Raw genomic sequence first — 24,457 nt, 5'->3', positions numbered from 1 at the left:
AGTAGGGTGTCATAGAAACGGTCTTTCTGTCCATCGGGTAACCCTGGCTGAGGGGCATAGGCCGATATAATAGTTGCTAAACTATGATGGAGCACTAATCTAATCTTCAATATTCTGTCACATACTCTGACTACCTCGATAACCTATATCTATATTTTATTTTTTAAATATATCTATATTTTATTTTTTAAATATCCAACTTGTGATGATAATAGAATTTAGATTGAAAATCTGTCAGTCTTGAAGCACCTCAGGGTAAGCAATATTCTTTGTGTAATTTTTTTGGTTTATGTCCAAATGAATAAATTGTTGCTGCTTCCAACTCGTGAGCAACCAACATAGAGTTGGCCATGGGAGAAGCATGTAGTAGAGAGATTAAGTGCAACTACCGTGAGGGATTGACCCCTGAGATTTGTTAATTGAAATACCAAAACTTAGTTTGACTGGAATCTGAAACCTCTTAAATTGAAATGGAACATCTGTAGGTGTGAGAGGAAATTTTGGAATAAAGACGTTTTCTCTATTGTAACTACCTGTTATGATTGTTGCTGTAGGACATGTGGGCTTCATGGAAGTAACAATTGAGTTCCATTACACAGGCGAGGTGGGTCAAGATTCCTGAACAATGTAATGGGAGCATCCAGATTTCGTGTCAAATTATGCGATGGGATCCCAGTGGGTTTATGTGTGTTCAGAAATTCAACAGGATATTGAATAACATGATCTTGATCAACTATTGTCAATTGATTGAAAAGTCATTTCTGATGTACATGTTAACTTTTGCAAAAGTTCATGATTGAGTTTAATAAACCATTTCATTAGTTGGAGCCAGTATAGCTCTTTCACAGAGCCAGTTTACATCAGTGTAATTGACAATCACACACATAGACTGTCACACACACTCACATATACTAAGACAAACACACACAACCATACATTTACATAACGACCATGCAAACACACACACACATACACACTCATATACAAAATGTGCCGTCGTCATGGTATAAAATGTCCTTCACCATGTTGTACATAAGGCGCAAACATTCACACACACACACACACACATACAAGATGTGTCATCATGGTTGTCGTCATGGTATAAAATGCCCTTTACTGTGTTGTATGTAAGGAAGGTACAAACAGACACACACACACACACAAAATGTGACATCGTCATAGAAAGATTATGCCTAGATAATGTTATATTGTTTCAATCCAAATTAAAATAAAAATTACATGTTGACACCACTGTTATTACCTTGTAAAATTTGATTTGATTTTGTGGAGCCATTTGAGAATGAATAGGGAACAGAGACGAAGAATTTTATATAGAGAGATAATTAGTCATTTAAATAATTTGAACTTGAGACTACAAGGTTCCAATCAGCTAATAACCTCTTTGCTTTCTCATACCAAAAGCTTTGAATCACTGCTTCATTTATTTGTCACACAATTGAAAAGAAAGCGTTTCACACATTTTTTCAAATTGAGCCAACAAAATCCCAAAACAACAAAGGAATACTCAGACAAGTGAGGAAGTCATGAAGAAATTTGAAAGTAGAAGAAATACAAGATAACAAAATCGATCTATGTGTTTTTGAAACACCTGTCGAGGTCTCCTGAGGAAGCTTCAAATCCCTTACAATTAGCATTAATTGGTTTGCAATCGTATAAGTTAATAAAATCGAAATATGATAATCTGTCTATTGGAATTCATCAATCTCAATTTTTGACAACTTATCAATGTGAGCAGATTTTTACCAAATTGAATTATGCAAAAAATTGTCTTCGTACCAGACTTACTGACGAAAACTTGAGTAATGAACTAAGAATATCACTTTCCTCAAAGGCCTGTGATATTCCTAAACTTTCAAGCAAAAAAAAAAAAAAAGCAATTTCAACTCTTCTCATTAAACAAAACCAAATTTTAAAGTTAAGGTTAATTAGCTATGATAAAACTATCTCAAGGATAAATTTATTTAAATATGTCATTTACGTTATTTAGGTATTAATGTAATTTTTCAAAATCAAATTTGGTCTGTGCTTGATTATGATTTCTCCAACATTTGGATAGGTACATTTTGAAAAATATAGAATACCTCATAAGTAGTATAAACATTCTAAATTCAATGGTGGTGTTAATGAAGATGTTATCCGTTAATTTAATGTGTTAAACTTATCTTTATTAATGTTTTGTCAAATTATACACAGACATAAAGAGTTAGAATTTGTGATCCACCTATGGACCCTTTTTCTTTGTAAATTTTTGCTTGCCACACTAAAACGTTTCCCCCACCCCTGTTTTAGAGTTTCCAGCTATTAAATTTCACAAAGTATTAGTCAACTCAAGGCTAATTTGTCATACAGTGGGATCAAACCCCAAACCACACGGTTGTAAATAATCCTTCCATATCACAAATGTGTGTCGAACAGTGGATAGAAAATCCTGCAGTATGACACGATACTCCAAACGCTTATTTATTTAGCCAGTTCTTAACTAATCAAATAATTCTATATACTTACTTCCATATCAATATTAAGGTAATACAGAGTATTTAGATTTCATATTAAGAAATTCACATATATATGTACTTACACTTCCAGCAAAAAAAAACAAGTGCAAAACTAAATTTCTCAATTTTATATGGATTCATTTCTTCATTTGTTTTGCATCCATTGTTTTCCATTCTCACATGAACTGGATAAATATGTTATCTGAAGCATTGTTTTGCAGGTGGATGCCGTTCCTGATGCTAACCCTTATCTGTTTTAAAAGTAAAGGATCTTTTTACTTTCTCCCAGGTCTACTGTCATATTCCATGATTGGACCTTCTGTAAACTTCTCATTTTTTTCACTATTATCAAGAATTTTTCTCTTTCCCTCACAAAATTCATTGGTGGTGCTGTTTTCTCCTGCTGTTGGTGCTTTTTGCGTCTCTCTTACCCATCAGGTGTGAGCTAGTGTTGTAAACACCTGCTCATGATGGCACCACTAATATCTCCCTTGAATAAGCACTGTTTTACATCCTGACAAGATGTATACGACAGTACCCTTCTTGCCACATAATCCACACAGCTGGTCATCCTTCATGTCCTGTCTGTGCAGGTTTGTTGGTGTTGGTAGCATGCCATACATTGCTGACAGCAGAAACACTACACAAATGTTCTAATCCAGGCGGTCTTTGTCTTGTGTAGACTCATTTGGTCCAGTTTCTCTGAGATACTTGCTCTATAGTTTTTGATCTTTCTTCATCTTGGTGTCATACATCTTCCTGGATCACTGTTGGAAATAGGAAGAACCAAGACCTTACCATTCTGTTCAAATGCTGTATACCTTCAGCAGACTTTCAGCATGTGCAACTGTGCTGTTGGTTGCCCACTTGCATCCTGATCTTGTAGTGACACCTGCCTGTCTGACATGCTCATCATTACTATTCTACACCACAAATGGCAGGGGAAGCTAGAGTAACCCAGATTTTAGGTACCACTTATGAGTTACTTATCTTTTCCACTCCTTCCATTTGTCTGTATGTCAAATACCGTCAACCAACTCAAATCTCAGATGTAATCTATGTCGGAAGAGCCATGCTTTGAATTTTCCTGAAAGCCCTGATCTGCCTGCTTCTCAGTATTGGTAAGGTCGTTCTAGTCAGTGAGTGAAATATCAAAACATTTTTCAAGGCATTTGATCAGGTTTTCCTCCACCTATGGAATAGCAGATTCTTGTACTTGCAGCTTTATCTTGCATGCCTAACTGATCATGATACTTTCTAGATTTCTTAAGCGTAAACTACATTCTAACCCATGTTGCTGTGTTCAAGTGAAGTTTGTATGTTTTGTTTGTACATAGGCTGTGGTTAACACTTTAAGAACATCCATGGTCCTCACTTTTTAGATGTTATTGGCTGCCCAACTCTATTTGTAGTCTTTAAACATCCTTATCAGCAGTTGTTATGAGGAGGTTCATTCCTATGATGAAAAGAATGGGGAAACCAGTTGTGTAACCAGTTATGATTCCTTTCACTAAGGCTTGCTACCAAACTGTATGGTGACACATTCTAAAACACAACTGGATGACTCCAAAGTAGCTGGTGATCATTCCCTTGATGTGAGAAGAGATATAGTGGTAGTGTAGCGCTTTCTGTATGAGAGATTAATCCATATGTATTAACCAAATCTCATCAGACCACTATCAAGTTCACCTTTGCTTTTATGCTTCCTAAATCTTCTGAGAATTCTAGACTGTTCTAGATTTCTGGATAGAGGGATTCATGTATCCATTCTCAGTCATATACAAGTCATCTTTTTGACCAGTATTGAAAAGAAGGTTTTACCTTCAAAACTCATGAATGAGAGAATTCTTTTGCTACAAAACAACATTCTACCTTCTTGATGGAATGATTTTCTTTTTCCAGATCTTTTGGTCCATAATCTCTGAAGGAGCATCACGTATGTTTTATATATATTTTTACAGTATACCACTTGGGCAAAGAGCAGGATCCTGTTCTGATTTTCCTCACTGTTTTTGTAACTTTTTTCTATGATGGACTGTTAAGCTTATTTTTCGATAATTCAACTCTACCAATGTCTGGGTTGGTACCCAGGGTAGTTTTTACATATCTATGGCTAGAATCTACTCGATCTGATCACACCCAGCAGTGTCCTGGTAAACCCAAATGTGTCCTTTCTATACTGAACCCTTTTAGTCTTCTTCTGAGCTTTTTTTTTTTGCTCTTCTAAGTTCCTTGAGTTGACTTGTCAAATCCTTGATACCTTCTCTTCTATTTGCAAGAGCTCCCTTTTACTGCTTATTGAGGGTTTTGATTTCTCTCCCTGCTCCAAGTGATGGAACATTCTTGCTGGATAGGCTTGGCCCTCTGAGGTAATACAGCTACTGAGAGATCGCCAGTTCTCCAGAGTGCTTGCTGCACAGACTTCTGTCTCACCAGATGCTACCTGGCAATGCTATATAGCGTGTGTGTGTGTGTATGATGGACTCTCCTGTTGAAAACAGTGTATGATCATTCAGCTTTTGCTGAACAGCCTGCACACGATTCATTTATAGTGATCAAATGTATGTGGCATACATTAGCTCACTTCCTCCATCAAATCAACGCTGCCTAAACAGGTGCACAGTGTACCATATATATATATCATCATCATCATCATCATCGTTTAACGTCCGCTTTCCATGCTAGCATGGGTTGGACGGTTCAACTGGGGTCTGGCAAGCCCGAAGGCTGCACCAGGCCAGTCAGATCTGGCAGTGATATCAAGAAATTTGCCAGTGTTCTGCAGCATCAGAAGCAGAGACTTGAGTTGTTTCAGATGGCAAGACAGTATGTCAGAGAAAATTGTGATGTAGGAGAGAAGTGTGTTGGCATGGATGATAATACACCTGCACTTAGTGATTCTGCAAAGGAAGAGGCTTGGAAGTGCACTATGAAAGACTGCTAAGTGAGCAGAATGCATACCTCATATAGACCAAACAGAGGGACTAGCTATCTGAATCAACAGTAGCTTGGTAGACAAAGCAATTAAAGATATGAAGACAGTGAAATTTCCCAGCCCATCAAGTATCACCAATGAAATGCTTAAAATATCTGGCAAAGAGGGATAAGACCTACTCACTCATATAGTGAATAAGTTTGTCCACAAGGGAATCATATCCAACAACTGATGTAACAGCATTATAGTCAACTACTACAAAGATAAAGCTGACAGAAATAATCATAGAGGTTTCAAATCGCTGGACCAGGTGATGAAAGTTACAGAAAGGGTCATAACTCAACTAACTAGGAAGAGAATTAGCCTACATGAAATGCAGTTTGGTTTTGTTCTAGGAAGAAACATCTAATGAAGAATAAACTACAGTACATGGAGAACGCCTTTGACAGGGTCCTCCACTCCCTTATCTGGTGGGCAATGCAAATGCTAGGGATAGGTGAGTGGTTGATGAGAGTAGTACAAGCCATGTACTGGGATGCCGTCAGTAAGCTGAAAGTTGGCAATGAGTTTAGTATACTGGTATGAGTTTATGAAGGATTGGTATTCAGCCCACTCTTGCATATCATAGTCCTCCAGGCCTTAGCTGAGGAATTTAAGACTGGATGTCCTAGAGAGCTCTTCTAAACTGATAACCCTGTTCTTATAATTAGAGAAGAAATTTCAGATGTGGAAGCAAGGTCTGGAATCAAAGGGCCTTAAACTTAAATTTAGCTAAGACTAAAGTCCTAGTAAATAGGAACACAGATAAATCACTAATCCCTTCAAGGCGGCAGCCCTGCTCAATATGTAGAAATTCCATATAGTGTGCTCAGCACAAGTTATGGACACACAAGAGGTGCAGCAGTACCAAAGGAAAGTTAACTAAGAAAGTAGTCTTTGTCTGTGGCAGGTGTCCAGGTACAATAAACTCTAAGAATGTACAGGAAATACACTTTCTGAAATGTCTGGGATGTTCCTTAGAAGTAGTACATAGTGTCCATTACCAAGGAAACAAATTTAGCAATTAAGGAGGACGCTCTAAAACAGTAGTTGCTACTTTAAGAACAGGCTGGGCAAAGTTTAGAGAGTTAGTACTGTTGTTGGTAACAAAGAGCCTCTCCCACAGGGTGAAAAGCAGATTGTATGATGCCTGAGTTTATTTGGACAGTTATACTATATGGCAGTGAAACCTGGGCTGTGGCTGCACAGATCATGTGTAGGGTTGAAAAAAATTAACAGAGCATACTCCATTGGACGTGCAAAGTTTGTGTGCATGTATGACAAAGTGTAAATGTTTGAAGAGATAAATTGTGTGTAAAAGTCATTGGATGTAGTGAGCAAGAGAGAAAATTGTGATGTATATGGATGAGGACAGCCGCATATTGAATTGTGGACAGAACCTGAGGAAGAGGTAAATCAGGGTTAACCTAGTAAAAACCAGTCTTAGTAAGTAGGAAGGCTGACAAATCAAAAAACCCTTCAGGTAAATGGCCCTGCTCGATCTGTAGAAAAGGCATGGGTAGAAATTCCATATGATGTACCCAGTGTATGCTATGGACACATAAAAGGTGCAGCAATATCAAAGGAAGGTTAACCGGGAAGATAGTTTTTATGTATGGCAGATGCACAGGGGCAATAAACACTGAAGATGTACAGAAAACAGATTCTACTACATGCCAGGGGGGGAAAACTAGAAGCATTTGATAGCTTCCACAACTTAGGCAACCAAGTCTATAGTGGGGGTGGATGCTGAGAGAGTAGTGGCTAGAATAAGAATAGCCTGGGCAAAGTTCAGGGAGCTCTTACCTCTGCTGGCAACTAAGAGCCTCCAGTTCAGGATGAAAGATAGACTGTATGATGCATGTGTGTGAACTGCCATGCTACATGGCAATGAAACATGGGCCATGACTGCTGTGGACATGCATAGGCTTGAAAGAAATGAAGCTAGTATGCTTCGCTGGATGTGTAATGTCAGTGTGCATACACAACAAAATGTAAGCGCCCTGAGAAAAAAGTTGGGCATAAGAAGCATCAAATGTGGTGTGCAAGAGAGACGACTGCAATGGTATGGTCATGTGTTGTGTATGGATGAGGACAACTGTATGAGGATGTGCCACAGCCTAACTGTGGAAGGAACCTGTGTAAGAGGTAGACCCAGGAAGGCATGGGATGAGGTGGTGAAGCATGACCTTAGAACATTGGGCTTCACAGAGGCAATGACAGGAGACGGGGAGCTTTGGAGATATGCTGTGATTGAGAAGACCCAGCAAGTAAAGTGAGATTGCAGCCATGGCCGATGCCAATGTTGCATGTCCGGTCCATTTAAGAGTACCCTTAATGCGTCGTGCAACATGATATGCTTGAGAAGACCTGTTGAGTCAAAACCAAAATCATAGCTATGGCCAGAGCCCCCTGACTGGCTCCTGTTCTGCTGGTACATAAAATGCATCATCCAAACGTGGTCGATGCCAGTGTCTTGACTGGCACCCATGCTGGTGGCACATTAAAAGCACCATCCGAACGAGGCTGATGCCAGTATCCCCTGACTGGCACCCATGCTGGTGGCACATAAAAAGCACTATCCGAACGTGATCGATGCCAGGCCCTCCTGACTGGTTCCTGTGCCAGTAGCACATAAAAAGCACCCACTACTCTTGGAGTGGTTGGCATTAGGAAGGGCATCCAACTGAAGAAACCTTGTCATATCAGATTGGTGCCTGGTGCAGCCACTGGCTCTCCAGACCTCAGTCAAATCATCCAACCCATGCCAGCATGGAAAACGGATGTTAAACGATGATGATGATGATATAGAGAATATAAATGAGTAACAAAGACGTACAGGTGTCAGTTCATTACGGCCATTTCAAGTGGCTCCTTCGATTGATTAAAGGAAACATTACATTGATTTGAAAGAAAAAAAAACTGTCAGATGACCGCAGAGATTTCAAACATTTGGATATAACCATTTTTATGACATATTTACATCTTTTGTCACAGAAATGACAAAAGAAACAATGTAAATACTTTGAGTTCCAATATTGATGTAAATATGTTTTTAAAAAATGGTTATATGTTTGAAGTCTATGCAGTCATCTGACTAGAACAGTTCCTTTCAAACTGATGCAATGTTTTCATTAATCAATTAAAGGAGCTGCTTGAAACAGCCGTAATGAACTGACACCTGTACATCTTTGTAACTCATTTGTATTCTGTTCACCTAACTAGGAATCTGCACTTTGGAAAGTACTTTTATAAAAGGTACATGTCTGAATTGCCAAGAGTGGTTATCTTCACTTAGATGGCAGTGCTACCGAGAAGCGCTACCCGTTCGGGATAAGCTCTACAGACACGGCTCGAGAAACACGGGGCCGACCTGCCCGAGATGCGGTCAGAGCGACGAAACCGTTCTGCACGCACTCGTGCAGTGTCCAACAATTTCCGACCTGTGGGCTTATGTCGAACAACTGCTGTCACGTGTGGGACGAGTTGGTTTATCAGCTGAGTTTATCGTCAATATTGTCACGCCTCCCTCCTTCAAACGGGAAGGAAGAGCTATTTTCATCATCCTTGTGGCTATGGCGAAAGAATGTATCTGGTGGACGCGTCTGAAAGGATTGGAGACAAACACTTACCTCTCTGGTCAATCTCTCATCAACTTCTTCAAGTACCACTTGAAAAGGAAAGTGAGAGTAGAGAGGCAAGTTTTGTCTAGCGAATGTTTTAAAAAAAGATGGGTGAATGTAGCAAGAATGGCACGTATGAATGACGAAGCCACCTTGAGCATGATCCTATGAACCCAGAAATTGAAAACAGAGAGTTGCTTATTCGCAAAAAAAAAAAAAAAAGAAATATAACATGTGACTCCATTGACCGAGGTTACCGTGGTCTTTTCTTTCCACGGGTAAACCTCACCTGTCCTCCCCTTTACACTTCATATTGACACTTCTGTGATAACGATCCCTATTGATCAATTTTTTTTTTCCTCTCCCCCTTTTTTTTTAACCCCCCTTTTTTGTCCTCTTTCTCTCCTTTTACGATCCCTTTTGATCGACCTCCCCCTTCCTTTTTTTAATTTTTTTTTTTAAACCTTCAAAAGAAAAGCTCTACCTTGTAATTTGTTCTATCTGTGTGCAGCCCTGTGTGGCTAATAAAGAAACATATCTTCACTTAGATGGCTTGCATTGTCTGCACACATAACAGGAATATCAGGTAAAAACACTCCCACACAGAGTCTTGATATTCAATTAATTTTGTTTGGATGTGCAGATTATACTGACCTAACAAGGTGCTTCAATTTAAGTACCCAATTCAACTAAATCTTCTATATATATATATATATATATATATATATATATATATATATATATATATTCACTAGCTTATTTAAGCTAGCTCCTGTGGAGGGCTCTTCATTAGGCCCTGGGCCCAACAATGACACTTCATGCATTGAGTACATATTAAATTTTATTAAACTTGACCAATATTTTTCAAGCAATGAACAATTTTCATCAAAACAATGATATAATTAGTCGACTTGGAACTTATTGCAAAGCTGCATGATAAACAACGGTACCACCACCATTGCCACAGCTGCCATACACACACCATTTAGACTTCTGACGCCACCACCATCAATATCTTTGGCTTCGCCACCTTCCCCTCCGCCACCATCACCGCTGTCCTTCACATCACTTACTCTTACAGTCATCCCTGACCACCTCGCTACCACCACAACCACTATCATCATCACCACCGCCTCCTCTATCACAACTACAGCTCATACCATTACTGTCACCCATTACTATAGTCCAGTATGTTAGAAGTATGTTGAATCAGTGCTCAGTCTCTCTTTTTCTCTCTCTCTCTCTTATTGTTACTCTCACTTCCACCATCAACACTACTCCTTTTAATAAAAACATCAACTCTCCCTAAATTTCTTTGTCTCTCTATCTCCCTCTCTTGGCCACCACCCTCACCGTCTCTATGCCTACTATTACTCTTACCCCAGTATGAGCACTAGTAGAAGTGTCGATGAATAGTAAAAGAGGGAGTATAAGTGTGACACACTGACACACGAATTAGTTTTCGCATTATATATATATATATAAAAAGGACCTCTACTGAAACTTTCAAACAAACATTGGACGATCTCCTAACGACGATACCGGACCAACCAGCCATTCAAGGATAAACTCAGGGGAGATCAGCAACAAACTCGATCACTGACCCACTTTCAATCATAAAGCGACACCAAAACTAAAAAAAAATTAAGGCGGTGCTCCAGCATGGCCACAGTCGAGCGACTGAAACCATTAAAAGAATTCTCCCAAAATACTAGAAAAATTCAATAATAGTCCAGAAAAAACAGCCATATATCCCTAACATTACATCCTGAACTCTTAGCAAAAACAAAATTTAATGCATTTCTTCTACACACCCCTAAAAAGACATGATGAGGGCTGAAGCCCCTTTATCATATGGTGATTTAGGTCAATCAGTGCTGAACAGGAGGATAAATAACCCAGAACGGCAGCATTACTAACATCTTGCAGTGTCTGACTTGTTACGCTATTAAATATATTATGTCGTTCATACGTCCCATTGTTAGCTTACACACACAATCTTTAGTTAGATGTCTCTTCCTACTGCCTGCAATATCTCCATGAAATAATATTGACCAAGCAACATGCATCGAGATGTCGTCCCTCTTACACGACTGTTAGAAAAGGCAGTTCCGGGTCACAATCCAACGTCTCTAATAACGTTTTGCACTGCTTAATACAATTTAGAAATTATCAATAAAAGACAAAACTATACCTTTTTAGATTTCCAGAATTGTGAGAAAAAAAACATACCCTTTTCGGTGGGGGAGGGTACTTTTTTTTTTTTTGTGGTTTTTTATGTCCTGGAGACTTCAGTAACTTTGACTATGATGTTTTCTTTTTCCCCCTACAGTTTAACACTCAGTTTCACCAAACTTTAGTTATTAGTTTGTCTCGGACCACAAACTATTTATTAAAAATGTTCTCTCATCTATTTCATGTAGTTCAGTAATTATAAAAAGTATTCTGATTTGTTGTACATTAAACGTGAAAGAAAAAATCCTTTTGTTGTACATAAACAACATTTTCATTGTTACTGTGTTATGAATGGAATTTGCAAAACTGAAAGGAAAACAGTTATATTCCAAGATCGCTAAATTTTGGGGCCACAAGAAATTAGTAGTGTCCAGACACTAATACAATTTCTTATCACATATCCCACATTATTGCTACCCTATATAGAAATACTCTTCCTTCAAAAACATTGCACTGGGTACATACCACCAGTGAACACAACTATAGTTGCACTCATGTAGGCCGCCTCACTTCATTCCGCTGTGACCTGCATGAAAAAGCGGCGAAAATTCCCTCAAGTCACTTTGCTATTTTTAATATGGTTACACTGGATAATGAAGTGATAGATACTTCTAGGAAGATAAGTTAATAAGGTTAAAATACTCGATGAAGGATGACCTGAGAGTAAAGAACAAGATACGAGCCAACGAATGAAATTCTACATGGTCTTCTGACTTGCTAGAAATAGCAGCCACATCTCTCGATTAACACCCTGCTGTCTTATAAATGGACACGTTATATGATGTAGTTAGAGGCAGACAAACCCTGAAAAAATATGGGATAGTAATGTCTAGAATGCCTATCATCATAAGTCTGCTCCATAAGGGCTGACATGGGGAGAAACAACAACACATGTACATAGATAATAGAAAGATACAACATACCCAGACTTTCACACGGTATTCCATACGATAAACGACTGCATGTCGAAATGTAAACTATTGCCCCCAACAAGGTAGAGGTATAATATATCCGAAATGCTACGTAGAGTCAACCTACGTTTGATACAGAATCAGAGTGGATGACGAGGTGTTGCCCGGGGGGGGGGGGCTTCACAACACACCCTGACACTAAAAAGTATACATACCAGACTAGCTAACCAGGTGAGCGTTATCAAAGAATAAACACGAACAGCAAAATACGGGCGTGTGATGAATATAACAGTTGATGGTAGACTGCGTGGCGACAGTGGCCAGCAGTAAGAGCCACCCCTAACTAACACCCGCTCCAGCCCACAAGTATTAAGGGAAGTTACACATTTTTCTAGTTTAATTTGCAGAATTCGGGACAAAAGCATTCCATGCAAAGAGATGACAATATCAGTGTATACAAACATATGACAAAAACCTTTCTTGGTCTTAAAAAGCTGCAATAAATCTTTCCAGTGAATACATTACTAATTTTGTATTTGTTCATTGTAAATGCTGTTTCATTTATTTAACATTATATAAAGAAATTGTACTAACAAATTGTCAACTGAACAAATGAACACGTTATGTTACCAACAGTAAAACACTGCATTTATTTTATCTTCCCCAAATCCAATGAAATATTTAAAATTCCATGTAATGAGATATGACTAAATCCAACATGTAAGTTAGGTGACAGCTTTACAGTCTACGCGCTCTCTCTCTCTCTCTGTTTTGTATTGCTTAGAGTCCCAGCTAGCTCACTAATTTAAACGCCAATTGCTGTTTACCTATTTTATGTACACATCAATAACAGTCAGATACATTACATGTAAATATGTCAAAATAGGGGGAAAGAAAGTTTATCTAGCTACAGAATGAACAAGTGTGTGTGTGTGTGTGCAAACACGCACTACACACACTCATAAACACAGGCACCACACACACACACACCGGAAAGACCCTTTTTCTATCCCTAACAGCCTGTAGATAAGTTGCAGTGGGTTTGTCAGTGCAGTTTTACATGAGAAACGGATGACTGCCTAGATGGGTGTTACTGCCAGAGTAGGACATTTGAGTCTAAAGGGTTAGCGTATTCAGTACGACAGTGTTTTCTAAATTATTTCTGGGTGAATGCAAGTAAAAGGGAAAAGAAATAGCAAAAGAAGTTGAATTAAAGAAAGCTATACGGAAGAATAAGAGCAAAGAAGAAAAGAAGGAAAACAACATGAGAGAAAAATGTCGAGTTCTTTTTCTTTATGTCAATCAAATATCTTTGCATTTTTTTTTTTTTTTCAGAAATAAAATGTCTTTCACCCTATGAGGCCTAACTTGCAGTGAAAGCTAAAGAACATCTGATGTTTTTTGCCAGGAATGCGGAATATAAAGGGAAAGAGCGCAAAATTCGGAACCGGGGTAAAATGAGTAATTTCTCGTTATTTCTGCCTATCTGTTTGAAATCATTACATTGCAAATATTGCGTCATCATTTTGTAATGTTACATCATCTCTGGGAGTGAAAATTGGTTGGCATGGGTGTTGCTGAAATTGAAAGAATTTGAAACAATCAGGTGACAGAAATTTTTTTTTCAAGAAATTTTTCAACTTCGATCCGATTGTAATTGGGGTTGCTAATAAAATATCTGGATAATTTTTGGTGTTTAACAATCAGTATTCCTTGATTTGTTGGATCCCAAGCCAATTTTTCCAACACTAATGTCTTATTTGACATAATTTTCAATTTTCAAAAAATGATGTCGCTAAAATGGGGTAAAATGAATAGTGACTAATTTCAATAATTCCTTCTCTTTAGTTGCATGGTGCGTAAATATATCGGCAGGAGAGACACTCCAGGAGACCATCAAGATGCTAGAGAATTTTTATGTTGAGTTTTTTTTTATTGAATTTTGTTAATTTCATGTGTGCCCTTTTCCCACGCTCCTCTTTCATTTCGGCCAGATACTACTCTTAATTTTTGTTTCATTTCTGATGTCTAAGGATGGATACTGATGTGTATGAGTCTGTTTTCAAATGTAATTCTGAAGAATTGAGGAGGCAAATTTACCTTACCTTAGTTTACTCGTTTTGCCTCAGCTAAATTTGTCTTTTATATGCTCAAAGAGAACGGTGGTAATTTTCTGAAAGTGTTCTGTATATGTTATAGTGTCTTTTTAATGCATTTACAGGAAGTCCTTTGCTTAGCTGTAATTTTTGTAAAGTAGTGAACACTTGTCAAAAATACTTTTTCTCAAAGTCAAAAAATGCAGTAAAAACTGACAGTACACCAACCCCCTTTATCCAAAGAGCTACTTAACTTGAGGCAGAGCAGCAATGCTACTAATTTTATATTAACAACCAGCTACTCATCATTACCAACCTAACCCTCAGACAGATGAAATCACTTTACACTTCATTTTGTGCACAAAAGCTTCGAACATTCACCTAAACCCTCCTTCCACGTGTGTCAATCCATCTTAAACAGGATCCAAAATGGTAACTTATCAAGATGATCTCGTTCAGACTTAGAGACACAAGACAAACTTCTCAACTACACAGTTCCAAAATATCTCACTAATTACAAATAATTACCTGAACAATCTTTAATTTCTGACTGAAAAGATAACCTGACATAGATAAGATCTTTAAAGATTGAGACTCCGGATAGAACCCAAAATATAGACTACAGCACAATGCACCTCCGACCAATTTAATTTTGCGGGTGAGTTTGTGGTTGTTACTTTCTGTTTCTTATCGCCACATTCTCCCTCTTTGTTTCTCTCTCACTTTCCCACTCTCTTACTCTTCATTTCTCTCGGACTTTCCCTCGCTTTCTCTTACTCTCTATCTTTCCCTATCTATCTCTCTCCCATTTATAAACAACAAAAGATCTTGAGTAAGTTGAGAAAAAAATATTTTTAGGTTCTTTTCTAGTAGAATGTGTTTATAAAACATCATTTTTTCTTGGCTTTATTGAGAAAATTCTATAGTTTGTAAGATAATCCACTTTAATTTCGAGCATTTCGGCAATTTTAACCAATCGCTGGAGTCCATTTGGGGTGAAAACATTCCGTGCTGTATGAATGTGTCCCTCGTTTAAGCAACAGATTGGGTTTATTTACATTTGCGAAGAAAAAAAAAAGATATTCTTCCCTCACCCCTAACCCTAAAACAGATTGAAATGCAATAATAATTATGAGTGACAATTTCATACGACACTGCTACGGAAAATTGTATTTTTTTCTAGCGGTGTCGAATGTAAATGTCACCCATAACTATAACCCTAGTATCGATCTATTGCATTTCAATCTGTTTTAGGGTTAGGGCTAGGGGTGGGGGAAGGGTATCTTTTTTTCTTCACAAATGTAAATAAACCCAATCTGTTTCTTAAAGGAGAGACATATTCATTATGCACAGAATGTTATTTACCTAAATGGGGTCAGCGATTGGTTAAAATTACCGAAATGCTCGAAATTAAAGACGAAATATGTTACAACATATAGAATTTTCTCAAGAAAGCCAAGAGGAAAAAATGTTTTATTTTGACACATTCTACCAGTATAAGAAGTTTAAAAGTGTTTGGTTAACTAGAAATTGTGTTGAAAAGTGCCGTTCAAAAGGAAAAGATCCTTTCATGAAAGGATATCCATTTTCCTCAAAGTTATGGAGGAAAAAATCGGATTTTGTGAACTTTCCGAAAGTCCTCTCCCCACCCCCGCACATTTTTGTTTTCATATTCGTTTCATACACATTTTTTTTGACACCCGTTGCACTATTTTTTCTTTTTTTGTTTCCGTGACTGGGTAATAAAGTAAACATTAACCGGTTACTGGAATTCATTCAACGAACAAAAATAAAAATACTTTTTGGTTATGTCACCCCATTAAAAAATTGGGTCATCTCCCCACTAAAAAACTGATTTCATGTGGCGACAAGAGATTGGATTAAAAGGGTTAGAATCTTTTGATTCAATACTTCAACACATTGTTGACTTTTGGCCTCTTCAATAGACATGGTATGATTTGTTAGAAAAATGTTATCAGAATTTTGCGAAAGTCCTCACCCCACCGTTGGTTTGTACTCTTTTACTTGTTTCAGTCATTTGACTGTGGCCATGCTGGAGCACCGCCTTTAGTTGAGCAAATTGACCCCAGGACTTATTCTTTGTAAGCCTAGTACTATTCTATTGGTCTTATTTTGCCGAACTGCTAAGTGGCAGGGACGTAAACACACCAACATTGGTTGTCAAGCAATGACGTGGGGGGACAAACACTGACACAACAAATACACACATATATCATCGTTTAACGTCTGCTTTCCATGCTGGCATGGGTCGGACGGTTTGACTGAAGTCTGGTGAGCCAGTGCCTACACCAGGCTCCAATCTGATCTGGCAGTGTTACTGCAGCTGGATGCCCTTCCTAACGCCAACCACTCCGGGAGTGTAGTGGCTGCTTTTTATATGCCACCGGCGTGGGAGCTAGTGAGTGGCTCATGGCATTGATCATGTTCGGATAATGCTGTTTACGTGCCACCAGCATGGGAATATATATATATATATATATATATATATATATATATATGGTAAGACAACAAAATAATGAAAGAGACCTCAATATTATGTAAATAGAGGAATTTATCTGTAAATGTAATATGTGACAATTATTCAGTAGCCATGATAAAACTCTGAGTTTCGGATGCCGAGGTGGAAATCCACGCCGCCATCTCTTCAGTTATATGGCCATCGAAAAAATACTATGGTATACTTAGTATGCTACACTAAAATAGTATTTCTTCAATGGCCGGATAACTGAAGAGATGGCAGCATGGATTTCCACTCCGGCATCCGAAACTCGGAGTTTTATCATGGCCACTGAATAATTGTCACATATTACATTTACAGATAAATTCCTCTATTTACATAATATCGAGGTCTCTTTCATTATTTTGTTGTCTTACCATTTTTATCAATATATATATATATATATATTCCCATGCTGGTGGCACGTAAAAAGCACCCACTACACTCTCAGAGTGGTTGGCGTTAGGAAGGGCATCCAGCTGTAGAAACTCTGCCAAATCAAGATTGGAGCCTGGTGCAGCCATGTGATTCACCAGTCCTCAGTCAAAATCGTCCAACCCATGCTAGCATGGAAAGCGGACGTTAAACGATGATGATGATGATGATTACACTTACAGATATATATATATATATACAATGGGCTTCTTTCACTTTCCATCTACCCAATCCACTCACTTGCTCAAGATGCCACGCAGTGGGACTGAACCTGGAACCATGTTGTTGGGAAGCAAGCTCCTTACCACACAGGAACTCCTGCACCTGTTTATAATTTTTTCATTTCTTTTTTTGTTTTATTGAGAATTAAACACATTTTTTTAGTTGGGGGAAATAACCAAAAGTACAGATATTTTCCATAAAACGAGGGGGTGCGCAAGAAAAACATTTACAGAAATGAACTTGTGCAATGTTAACCTCTAAATTTCTTTTTAATTGAGATAAGGAATCAAGGGTTTAGTCGTTACTGCTAAAATTAATTTCCTTGGCATTTTCTCTCTTTTTCAATATTCAATTAAAAGGGAGAAACTTTAGTAAATTGATCAATTTGTCAGTGAACCAAGATTTTAATTTCATTTGATATACATGTTGCTATCATTTTATATGGAGAATTGCAAGCGTGGCATATAAAGACAACACAGTATTTAAAATAAGGGATCTTTTCCTTTTGAACGGCACTTTTCAACAATTTCTAGTTAACTAAACACTTTTAAACTTCGTATACAGGTAGAATGTGTCAAAATAAAACATTTTTTTCTCTTGGCTTTCTTGAGAAAATTGTAATTTGTAAGTTTAACGTAGTTTAATTTTTCGAATTTTAACCAATCCTATGCCCTCTATTGAGCTAAAATCCTTTGCTGCGTCTAAAACTGAGACGACATCCTGTCACTAACCCTAACCCTAAATTTTAGCCTTTCGTTGTTTTTTTTTCTTAATTGTTAAATTAATTTAATTGTTACGCGTGTCTAAAATTATTTGTTTTGTTTTTGTTTTGAGTTTTTGCTTTCGTTTTAGCCTTTCGTTTTTTTTTCTTTCTTAATTGTTATCCTTAAATTAATTTAACAATTAAGAAAAAAAAAAGGCTAAAATTTAGGGTTAGGATTAGTGACAGGATGTTGTCTCAGTTTTAGACGCAGCAAAGGATTTTAGCTCAATAGAGGGCATAGGATTGGTTAAAATTCGAAAAATTAAACTACGTTAAACTTACAAATTACAATTTTCTCAAGAAAGCCAAGAGAAAAAAATGTTTTATTTTGACACATTCTACCAGTATACGAAGTTTAAAAGTGTTTAGTTAACTAGAAATTGTGTTGAAAACTGCCGTTCAAAAGGAAAAGATCCAAAATAAGGGCTATTCATAGTTTCTTGTCATACAGACAATGAGATGAAGCAGATTTATATCTCACTGTCTCTATGTCAAGAAACTATTAGTAGATGTTATTTGAAATAGTGTACATTAAATATTTATCGCTCACTAGACAGAGTACTTTTTTTTTTGTTAATCCTACTTTAACGGAACAATAAACAATATGAAATGACACGTTATAACAAAAAACAAAGTTTTTATCGTCCGTTTATATTGTCCTCAATGTGTTAGACTCATGTATCCAATAAAAGAAATCAACATCATTATTTTTATGAATGATATTGAAAGGAAGGGTAAGATTAGAGTAAGTGAATACTTCATGATCACCCTAACCCTGGGCTAAACAAAATGCTGCCTGAAGAGAAGTTTCCTTTTTTGAATAGAAATTAGCGTAAACTATACTTCGGTGATACTTGAGACTCCAACATCACTTTCATTTTCGTGAAACTGAAATGAGCTCTTCTGGTGACGTTGATGTTCGCCTGGGGCTAAATGCATCAGTAACACCCCCACCACTCCGCCCTGACCCTAGCCACATTCAGATGGCTGATCCCCCTTATGTTATAGAGCAGTTACTGTTTATATCTCGCTCAGAGATTTGTTATTGTTTTCGAACGGATTTTCTACGCCAGTGACTGTGGTTACTGTGAAAATCTATATATCCAGCCTGTAGAGAGAGTCCCTCAACGAAGAGCGGTGCTTACCATACGTTGACAAGAGGCAATAACCTCGAAACCGGTCCGTGTGTAGTATCCGTATCTTCGGGGAGGCTGATCTCCCTTTGCAGGCTGGCAAGGACACCGAGATGGTGTCAGCTCTTCTGGTGACGTTGATGTTCGCCTGGGGCTAAATGCATCAGTAACACCCCCACCACCCCGCCCTGACCCTAGCCACATTCAGATGGCTGATCCCCCTTATGTGAAATGATTTTATTATTACAAATTAAGGCAATGTTTCGTTTCGTTTGTCGTAGCACACGTTTCCGTCGATTGTCGATTTCCGTAAAAAATGTAAACACTGAATCGGCCATACATACATACATACACACACACACACATACACACAGACATACATATACACATACACCGAGTAAAAAATTACACTGAATCGGCCATACATACATACACACACACACACATACTTACACACATACATACATACACACATACATAGATAGATACACACACACATACATATACATACACCGAGTAAAAAATTTCAGTTATCTCTCTCTTTCACACATTACTCTCTCTGTCTCTTCGCACACACTAACAGAAGCACTTCACTTACACAACATACTGTCTGTCTCCCACACCCCATCAAACACACACACGGGGACTTCAAAAAGAAATTCCCTCGTCATAAAATCGCTTCCTGTTAGTCTCTTTCGCTCTCATTACTTCAAATATTCCCGCAAAGCCATATGTAAAAAAATAAAAGTTTTTTACGGAAATCGACGGAAACGTGTGCTGCGACAAACGAAACTTCGCCCAAATTAAATTTACTTTCAAATACAACGAAGCTGAAATATATGAAGAACAAAAATTCAAATTTCTAAACAAAAATCAGGTAAAATTCGGAATAATTCACAACAGCAACGGTATTTCACTTCACGATAAATTTCATCCAATAAACAAAAATTTAACGCAAGCAAACATGTTAGACAGAAGTGAAATGGAAATGAAATTCAGGACCTGAGAGAAGACACCTATGAAAATCGGTGTGGTTCTCGTTAGTGGAATATAACCTCATAGATTGCATCTACTTCTGCGTGAACGATAATAGTGGTAGAAAATAATAATTGAGAGCACATTTATTCACATCCACTGTTCTGTCGATTTTTGAAATGAGAACATTACTTTCACTTTTGTCAATAAAAATGAATGGCAAGAAATAACGTTCAGACTATTGAAAGCATGAAGCACCGTTTATCTACAAAAGCCTTTATAAATGTGATGGATTTGGACAAAGTAAAAACGTCAGCAGCATCACAGACATATCAATACGTATCCCAACAAAACTGAAGTGGAAAACGAATATAATCAAAAGCAAAGAAATTTTGTAATAAACAAGGGAAACAAAATAAAAACTACAAAATATTACCAAAGACATCACAGATAAAGAAATACGAAATCCAGGCAGACGAGGCATGAAACAAAACATTCTGTCGTCACAGTATGTGAGAGGTAGATTTAGCTTGAAACAGTTCCGACATCCCATTCAGAATGAGCTGCTCAACTATCAAAAGCGAAAGTAAAGTGCTCAACATGTGAATCACCGAAAATGCCGAGGTTTGTGACATTCTTACTAAACACTCAGAATTCTAGTTGCCTTTCTACTTATTGGAGGAATTCGACAAAAAGAAGTTCCATCGGATGTTTCAAAAGCAATCCTCGATTTTATGTCTTCGCTTAGACGTTCGTTAACCAGTTGTTAGTATGAATGATTTCGTTTGGTGAAATCTGTGTTGAAGAATAGTTATCGTTAATTCATTAAGAAGGAAAACAAGTAGTCGCAAGATTTTACACTTCAAAATATTTCTGTGATTCGAACAACGGAAAATAAGTTTTTAAAGAAACGAAGTATCCATAATGAAAGTCCAAAGAGTTAGCTCTTTGTATTTTGGTGAGGGCGTATATTTTCTTTCAATGAAAATGTTGACGACGGCGAATAAATTTTTAAAATATATTTTGCTTGCAAAAACGTGAAATTAAACAATAACAACTAAATTTAAAAGATATAATTGTAGTGAAAATAAATCTCTAATTTATTACAAAACAACTTGATGTATTGAATTAGCACTTCCTTCTCTAAGCTTGGATTCGAAATCAAAGCTTAGAGAAGGAAGTGCTAATTCTTACATAATCATCCTCCCCGGAGAACTGAACCCTTAAATGCTAGAGTAAATGGCTTCAACACAATGAAATAAACAGCAACATTTTAATTTGTAGCCAAAGGATGTGTTTGTGTGTTCACACACACATATATATAGGTGCAGGCAAGGTGTAAGGCAAGAAGTTTGCTTCCCAAACACAAATTTCCGGGTTCAGTCCCACTGCGTGGCATCTTAGGGAAGTGTCTTCTACTATAGCCTCGGCCCGACCAAAGTCTTGTGAGTGGATTTGGTAGATGGAAACTGAAAGAAGTCCGTCGTATATGTCTATGTGTGTCTTTGTCCCCAAACCCGCCATCACTACTTGACAACCTCTGTTGGTGTGTTTATGTCCCCGTTATTTAGCCGTTCGGCAAAAGAACCGATAGAATAAATACTAGACTTTAAAAAGCTATGTCCTGGAGTCGATCTGCTTGGCTAAAACCTTTCAAGGCTGTGCTCCAGCATGGGTGCAGTTTAATGACTGAAACAAGTAAAAGAATGAAACAAGACGAAGAGCTTTGCTCGAAACGTAAAACTGCATTTCTTTCCTTCCCTGAACATCTGCTAATACTTTGCATGTACCACGTCCTCGCAGAGAGAGAGAGAGAGAGAGAGAGAGAGAGAGAGAATGCACCTTAAAGAAAAAATTATCACTTGCCTGCTTTCACAATTTTCACTTTCAAAAGTAGTGAAATGTGGAGTCCTGGAGCTTATACTATATTTGCCAGAACGAAACTTTTACTGTTTATCACAGATGGTTTGAGAGGAAACGTTTTCAGCATTTTGGACGCTTTTTATACTTGAACTAGTGTGAGATGAAAAAGAAAACTTTATATATATAAAGACATTCCTTCAGTTTATGATCACAAATTGAAACTAGAAATATTGATATTCTGGTATGTCCCGGAGGATGTGTCAAACGAGGCACCCCGCTACTTTTAATATTTCTTCGGATTCCTGTTTGCAACAACGAAATATATCTTGATTCAGTCATGAGCGAATGTGTTCAGCTGTGTCGAGCAGATGAAAGACAAATGTCACACACATACTCGAAAAATAGTCTCCCTCTCCGCCCTTTTTCTTCCCCCCCCCCCACTTTAAACATTTATTTCGAAATTTTGCGGGAGGATATTCTAAGCTTTAAAATACTGCAATAACAATTTTGAAAAAGTTTTTTTTACCAAAGTTTTACTGGAAGAGTTCATATTTTCATTAAAATTTTTAGTGTTGATTGCTTCCGCTAATTTTCTATTTTCAGTCTCCGATCGTAAAATGAAAGAATGCGAAAAAAAACCTAATACACCTTCACCGGCCAACATCTTGTTGGTTGGTAAAGGGAAAGCAGAAATATAGACTCAGGAATCGCCACATTTTACTTTCCACGGTCAAGTTATATCTTTCAAATATTGGGGTCAGTAGGATCACGGCTGACATTAATCGTAAAGAGAAACTTTAACGTTAAAATGTTTGAAATATTTTATACTTACAAGAATTTTGCTGCACATGGAATACGGTGAAGTTCGCGTCTACAATTATTATATAGCTTACTTTTTTTAAACAAAATTCGTTTTTGATGAAAGTTCTGATATTGATAAAAATTTCAGCTTTGGCAATTAAGTAATCCCATATGAGACAGGTCTTCTATGACAGGTGATTGTAGGAGAATGATTGGTAAAATTAGTAGTTTGGTGTATGTTACAACAGCTAGCTTTGTGAAATAAGTCGCGTTTGTTTCATGATTGGTTTCAACAAAGAAAAATATTTTGAGAGAAGTAGATTCATCATGAGTTTCTTGAAAAAATTAATTCAGTGGCTCGGGGCCTAAATATTTTATCCAGTCGTGAATCAAAAATTTTTTAGAATCGTTTCCAAGTGAGATTTATGATGTAGAACATTATTTCATACAAACAAATTAGAATCCAAAAGAATTATTCCCATAAGACAGAAATTCTGGAATTGCGCTATTATTTCTTGGTAAAAAATTGAAATTCTGTAATCAATATTTCCCAATATGACCGGAAGACAATCGCAGATTATTCTGATCTTCGCCGGCGGAAAAAAAGAAAAGAAAGAGGTGCAAAGAAACCTAGAAATAAATAATTAATTAAAATATGTAGAGAAATTATATCTCAATGTAATTCATCTTTGTAATATCATCTGATTGTAAACTTTCATGCTATTTTGAAAGGGGAAGATTTTAATAATATAGTTAGTTTGAAAATAGCGAGACGTGCATAAATACAGCAAGTCAGTGATGAGAGAACCGGGTTTTACACCGAAAGATACCTAAAAATAAAAATATCAACGAAAAAGTATTCTATGGTGAGAATGGGCGGTCACTGGGCGCATATTAATTAATAAGTATTTCTTAGTGAAAGAAAGGGAGAAACAGAATTTCTCGGCATGTCGACTCTAAAGTGATCCTTTCTCTCTCTCTCTCCCCTCTCACACAAAACAACATATTATATGCTTGAAGTGTAACATTAACAGTCTTTTTTCCCCTTCTCTTTTCTAATTGCTACAATGTCCTGCTCCAGACAGTCAAAGACGTCGTTGAGTCACGTGAGATTCATCACAAAGCAGAGTTTCGCCTACCTACGGGGTTTGATCAGTTTCAACGAGATGTATTCAGTTCATTTCAATAAAACCTTTTTCTTATTTTTCCTTTTCTTCTGTTTTTCCGTTAGTGTTTGATGTTGTTAAGCTAGAAACTACAAAGAGCTGTAACAAAAATTTACATGCTTTTTTTTTAAAAAAAAAGAAAAACAATTATTCAAACGGGTCGTCTAGACACCACTGCAATGACACATTAACTGAAGTTTCCTGCTTTTCATGAGGAAAAATTTTT

At 37.3% G+C, this 24,457-nt stretch overlaps 1 protein-coding gene and 1 long non-coding RNA gene across 8 annotated transcripts in view; one reads left to right on the top strand and one right to left on the bottom strand.

The window, feature by feature from the left end:
• The window catches only part of LOC115215890 (DNA (cytosine-5)-methyltransferase 3B), a 106,638-nt gene extending 83,521 nt beyond the window's left edge, over window positions 1–23,117 (bottom strand). The window contains exon 1 of one of the 7 annotated variants that reach the window (XM_036505716.1): window positions 23,097–23,117. Coding sequence is in view for 1 of the 7 variants with exons in the window: in XM_036505720.1 (XP_036361613.1) it covers window positions 12,272–12,295 (24 nt within the window). In the remaining 6 variants the exon portion in view is untranslated. Of the gene's footprint in view, window positions 1–11,345; window positions 11,552–12,271; window positions 12,438–12,474; window positions 12,629–23,096 lie in introns of those variants that run through there. The other 6 variants (XM_036505714.1, XM_036505720.1, XM_036505719.1 and 3 more) reach the window with 6 other exon arrangements.
• On the top strand, window positions 13,606–24,228 carry LOC118764752. The gene is made up of 3 exons (XR_005000549.1): window positions 13,606–13,711; window positions 22,868–22,993; window positions 24,147–24,228. It is a non-coding gene; the product is annotated as an uncharacterized LOC118764752 (long non-coding RNA).
• Window positions 24,229–24,457: the final 229 nt, after the last annotated feature.

Source organism: Octopus sinensis, linkage group LG9, assembly GCF_006345805.1.
Source record: "Octopus sinensis linkage group LG9, ASM634580v1, whole genome shotgun sequence".
NCBI classification, from domain to species: Eukaryota; Metazoa; Mollusca; class Cephalopoda; order Octopoda; family Octopodidae; genus Octopus; species Octopus sinensis.
Note: the sequence above shows the minus strand (reverse complement) of the source record. Positions and strands in the feature narration are given on the sequence as shown.